Source organism: Dipodomys ordii, unplaced genomic scaffold (genome assembly GCF_000151885.1).
Source record: "Dipodomys ordii isolate 6190 unplaced genomic scaffold, Dord_2.0 Scaffold64, whole genome shotgun sequence".
Lineage (NCBI taxonomy): Eukaryota > Metazoa > Chordata > Mammalia > Rodentia > Heteromyidae > Dipodomys > Dipodomys ordii.
This window is the reverse complement of record NW_012267280.1, coordinates 4,905,392-4,910,919: the sequence shown is the minus strand read 5'-3', so window position 1 is coordinate 4,910,919 and position 5,528 is coordinate 4,905,392. Positions and strand designations below refer to the sequence as shown.

General features: G+C 56.7%; 1 protein-coding gene across 1 annotated transcript; it reads left to right on the top strand.

Moving 5' to 3' along the window:
- The first annotated feature begins 253 nt into the window (after positions 1-253).
- Klf16 (Kruppel-like factor 16) lies at positions 254-3,269 on the top strand. Its single transcript, XM_013022701.1, has 2 exons — positions 254-554; positions 968-3,269. The coding sequence occupies exons 1-2, from the start codon at positions 254-256 to the stop codon at positions 1,267-1,269; spliced, it is 603 nt and encodes a 200-aa protein (XP_012878155.1). The 3' UTR covers positions 1,270-3,269.
- Positions 3,270-5,528: the final 2,259 nt, after the last annotated feature.

The following is a 5,528-nucleotide window of genomic DNA, read 5'->3' as shown; positions in this document are numbered from 1 at the left end:
CCAAACTCTGTGCCCACCCCACCCTTTAAAAACCCTGGACCTTGCGAGAGCAAATGCCTGGGGATTCCAGCCAGGGTCATGGGTACCCGGCCCACGGTTCCAAAGCATGCGGCCCTTTGGGTGTGTGTCGCTCCCAGGGAAGCCAGAACTGGTCTGGGGGCTTGGATGGACGGGAGTCCGGAGAGTGTGATCGACCACTCCTTCTCCAATCGACTCCTGTCTACCGTAGAGACACACACTCGCACCCGCCGGGATGGCGACCAGACGGCTGGTCCGGGAAAGGATGGGCGAGGCCGAGGGCGGCCGGCGCGGTGGGAGGGGTCTGCGGAGGAAGTTCCTGGGTGGCGACCCGCCCCTGCCCTGCGCCATCTGTTCGATGGAGGCCGGGAGAGCCCTGCGATCTGGGTGGCTTAGCCATGCCTCCTTCCGGGTCCTGCTCCCCCCCCCCCCCCCCGTTGGTGACCTGCGGCTGCTTCCTGACACCTTTTCCTCTTCTCTACTCCTGGAAAGCATGGAGCCTGGGCTGACACACATGGGTCCTGGAAAAGCTGCAGGTGGCCGCAGGGGAGGGGCTGTGACACTTGTAGGGGGTCCTCAGGGGTCTGTGGAGGGAGTCCCACCCCAGGGTCTCCATGACTACCCCTCTCCTGCACCTGTATGGTCATGTGGAAGAGGAGGGAGGTTGGGATTCTGGACACCCGGGGTGCTCTATAATGCCTCACAGGGGTGAGAACAGAGAATGGATAACACTGTGAGGGTAGCAAAGCTTACCCCTGCAGTCCAGGTTCTCCAGGTACAGCAAGAAGTAGAGCTCACAGTGAAGTTCTTGGGACACAGAGGGAACATGTCAATTGGGTGTTCTTGTGGGATCCCTCCAGCCTCGGAAGGGCCCTAGAAAGACTCAGGAAACTGAGCAATTGGGAATTCCCTTGCCCTCCCTGCTGACCACTTTCTGTCTTCTGTCCAGGTGAACGCCCATTTGCCTGTGACTGGCCAGGCTGTGACAAGAAGTTTGCACGCTCTGATGAGCTGGCCCGCCACCACCGGACACACACTGGAGAGAAGCGCTTTCCTTGCCCGCTGTGTACCAAGCGGTTCACCCGAAGTGACCACCTGACCAAGCATGCCCGCCGACACCCTGGTTTCCGCCCGGAACTGCTCCGACGCCCAGGGGCTCGCAGCACCTCGCCCAGCGACTCGCTGCCCTGCAGCCTAGCTAGCAGTCCTGTGCCCAGCCCGGTGCCCAGCCCAGCTCCCGCAGGCCTGTAGGGCCCTGGTCTTCCTGCCTTGAGTGTGGCCCCCCTGCTAGGCTTCAGCAGGGACCACCAGCAATGGGAGAACATGTCTGCTCACAGGGCCCATGGTGGGAACCAATGGGGAGCCCTAGTCTCACCTCCACCAACCTCAAGAAAGCAAGGGGGTAGGGGGGGGTCCTGAGACTGGACCTAAGTCCCACCCAGCCTGGGAGGTGGTCTGGGCCTGTCTGTAAATAGCCATGATTCTTAACTCTTCCCAAGTCCTCTACAGGGATCCGGGTGGGCACCGGGGACTCTCTCACCCTGTCTTCCCCTAGGAGCGGGAGTGGGGATGGGGCCTGAGGATCTCCCCCACCCACTGTTTGTCCTCAGTCCCTTCCCTCCCGCCACTACCCCCTCTAGGGTGGGACATAGTATGCACAGAGCCATAGATGAACCCTGGTTCCCATGGGCCCCTGCCCACTCCTACCCCACCGAAAGCCATTGGAGATGTTCAGGGAAATGGGGGGTGTAGCCTAGGCACCCCCCACTTGGGTACTCAATCTCAGGTGTCCACAGGCCTGCCCCCTTGGAGGCACCACCCAGCATTCAGGACCCAGGCATGGGATGGGTTGGTTGGGTTTCCAGAGGGCTCTAGGCCCTACCTGGGAGATTTGGACTGGGGGATTAAAAGTCCTTCCAAAGAGCATTTCCACTCATTTTAGGGGCAGGGGAGTGTTTATTTATTTTCCTCCCTCTCTGCTGGTTGGGGGCTTTGCTCCCATCTCTGGGTATGTATTTGTGTGAGACTGTGAGTGGCTGGCATCATGACCCAGCCTCTCAGTTCCTACCTGGGTAGGGCTCCTGAATTTGGCCTTGGTGGTACTGCGTGATAGACAATCTTGAAGAGGACCCTGGTGGCCATTGTATTGGGCCAGACTCAAAGCCCTGCAGGTGAGCCCTAAGGTCCTGGAGGGCTGGCAGGTACCATCCTGCCCCAGTCCTTCCCAGGCTTTTGTGGCAACAGGAAGGGGTGGACCTGGACCCCAGGACTGGTAAGGAGACTATGCAGCCTCCTGGACAGCTCGTTTTTTTTGGACCGGATAGAATATTTTTTCAGGCATCAGTTTCTCCCTCTGGACCGGTGGGAGGTCCGTCATCCTCAGGGGGTATGAGTGTGGGGGAGGGTCTCCAATCTGAACTAGGGGAGGGTGGGTAATCTGTGGGGTCCTCTCCCATGTCTTCCTGCTGTGGCTTGGGTTTCCTTTTGGACATTGGGCCTGAGGACCTTCACCCTGTCTGAGACAGAACTAGGTCCTGTCAAACAATGCACAGCTACCGTGCCCCTCCCACCCCACACCCTCTATTGGCTACAGGAGATTTTTGGCATTCCTATTTGTCCCAGAACTTTGATTTCCCCATTGGGGCTTTGGATGATGTCACCTCTCTGCCTGGGTCCAGCTCTAGCCAGGCTGGATCCAGGGATGGACACCTGGGGTCCTGGTCAGGGGGAGGCTGGGGATACCCTTCTGGAGCTGGGCTCGGAGGGTCCACCCAGTTCAGTCTCTGCCCTTGGCTTCTCTTCCGGGGTGTCCTTCAGGGTTCCCTGATCTTTCTGCCCACTAACTCTTCTCTGGCAGCGTTAGTGAGATGCCTTAGTCTATGGAGGGTGGGGGGCTGGGGCCCTGATTTCTTTGTCTTTGAATGTGTCTTGCTTGGTCCCAGCCTGGCTGGTGTGCCTGTCCTGAGGGGTGGGGATGGGGGTGGGGTGGGGGGTGGTCTGAGCATCCAGGGAAGAAGAACCTTCAGGTATCCCTGGCTCCTGTGCAGGGGCTGGGGAGCCGGGTGTGTGTGTGGGGGGAAGCTGGAAAGACAGGAACTGAGGATCACAGGGAACTGGTTCCAGCCACTTAAGAGGTGGCCTCTGCAGGGTGTCTGGGGGAGAAAGCTGTCTGTGGGTGGTGTGGCTCCCTCACCCTCCCTTGCCTCTCTCTTGTATTTAATTAATTAAAAAAGACCATTTTATAAACCCTGCCCCTGTGTCTGGTGTGGTTTGTTCCCAAGGAGGGCTCTCCATAGTGCCCTTTGGTTCCACTCACTGGCACAAGGTCCTAAAGTCATCAACAGCAGTTTCCTGGGGAAAAAGGCAGGCAGGCCCCTCTGCAGCACTAAATGTCACCTCCAGCGCCGAGGCGTGGGGAGGGGGCTGCCCGCAGCCGCGCTGTGCTTGGCGTCGGCACCCACGCCTCGCCTCGTGCGTGCAGCTGCACCCCCGCCCGCCAGACGCCCGTTGCATAGCAACAGAGGCGCGGTGACTCGGTGCGATGGGGGGGGGGGCTGCCATCCGCCCCCTTCCGGCTCCCAGAGGGGCTGGGAGGCAGGCGGGGGGAGCACGCTCCGGGACTCTGCACGGATGCAACACAGTCCCCTCGAGCCCCCCACCTCGCCCTGCTGGCCATCCTCAAGGCTCACCTACAGAACACTTCCTGTAGGCTACCTTCCAATTGGGAAGGGAGGGTCAGGGCATGCTAAGCATCGGAAGGGAGGGGGTGAACTCTGAGCCCCTTCCTGGGAAATCGGTTTTAGGTCTCCAGGGTCCCCAAGTCCCGGAGGGGGCGGGGCGGAGTCGCCTCCGTTCACCTTCCTCCCGCTCAGTCTCAGTCTCCCCGGTGGAGTTTGGCCTGCCCAGTGACGGCAGACACAGCTCCCCAGGACGGTCCCCAGTGCCGCCAGGGCTGCCCACACTTGAGGACTTTGGGGACCACCTCATTAGCTTGTTCTTACAGCTCCAGCATTATTTGCCTCTGCTTCATGCCCCTTCCCGCCAGCAAAGTTTGCTGCCCTTTGGCCCCTCCAGCTTTCTGCAATTCTGGGAATGTACAGTCTACACCCTTAGCCTCTCTGTGTTTGTGCAGGGTGGGGGGAGCTGAAAATACCACCCTTGTGTGGCTCCTGAGGCTCCCGACTCACCTGGGTGCTCTCTGCCTGCAGTCCCCAGGCCTCATCTGCCTTACGTTCTATTCCCACCCACTCCTCCAAGACCGATTCAAGTTCCACCCCTGCCTGCCATGTCCAGACCCACTCCAGCCGCTCTCTCAGTTCGAGACCCCATGTCTTCACCTCCTGTCTCAAACTGTCTCCGCCATCTCCTAACTCAAGTCTACTTAGGACAAATTCCCTGGGCTTGCTTTCCCCCATCAGGAAGTGTCCTCCTGTGTTCTCTATCCTGAAAATGCCATGGAGGCTGGGGTGTGGCTCAGTGGTGAGCTTTTGTCTAGCATGCACAAGGCTTTGGGTTCAACATAGACATGCAAATATAAATGCGTGTATAAAACATACAAATTAAGTTCAGTGCTGGTGGCTACAGCTGTAATCCTAGCTACTCAGGAGGCTGAGATCTGAGGATCACAGTTCAAAGCCAGCCTGGGCAGGAAAGTCCATGAGACTCTTATCTCCAATTAACACCAGAAAACCAGAAGTGGCTCAAGTGTTGGAGCTCTTGCCTTGAGTTGAAGAGCTGAGTGACAGCACCCAGGCTCAGAGTTCAGGCCCTACAACTGACCAAAAAACAACTGATACAAATTGGGTGCCCATGGTTCATGCCTGTAATCCTAGCTACTCAGGAGGCTTAGATCTGAGGATTGAAGTTTAATTCAGCTCAGGCAGGAAAGCCCATGAGACTCTTAATCTCCAGTTAACCAAAAGCTGGAAGTGGAGCTGTGGCTCAAGTGGTAGGGTGCTAACCTTGAGCTCAAGGCTTACTTGCCAGATGTTTGGCTTATGGTGCATCCTTTTGCAGAAGTAATTTCTTTTTGTTGTTGGTCATGGGGCTTGAACTCTGGCCCTGAATGCTGCCCCTCAGCTCTTCAGCTCAAGGCTAGCACTCTTATCACTTGAGCCACTGTACCACTTCCAGTTTTCTGAGTGGTTTACTGCAGATAAGAGTCTCATGGACTTTTCTGCTTGGACTGGCTTTGAACCTCGATCCTCAGATCTTAGCCTCCTGAGTAGCTAGGATTACGGGTGTGAGCCACCGGCGCTCAACCCTGCAGAAGTAAATTTTGTGTTACTGAATTTAAAAAAAAAAAGCCCAGGGATAGTGTTCAAGCCCTGAGTTCAACAGCTAGGACCAGCACAAAAATAAAGTATCTAAACCTATGTATAGATAGGTCTGTCTTCTAAATCCTTCATCTTTTTTTTTAATTTAATTTTATTTTATTTGTGAACATACTGTACAGAGGGGTTACAATTGCATGGGCAGGATAATGCGTACATTTCTTACCAAGCATTGCA

Coding starts and splice junctions, on each gene's coding strand:
- Klf16 (XM_013022701.1), top strand. CDS start 254: ATGGCGACCAGACGGCTGGTCCGGGAAAGGATGGGCGAGGCCGAGGGC. Junction 555..967: donor GGGTCCTGGAAAAGCTGCAG/GTGGCCGCAGGG, acceptor TCTTCTGTCCAG/GTGAACGCCCATTTGCCTGT.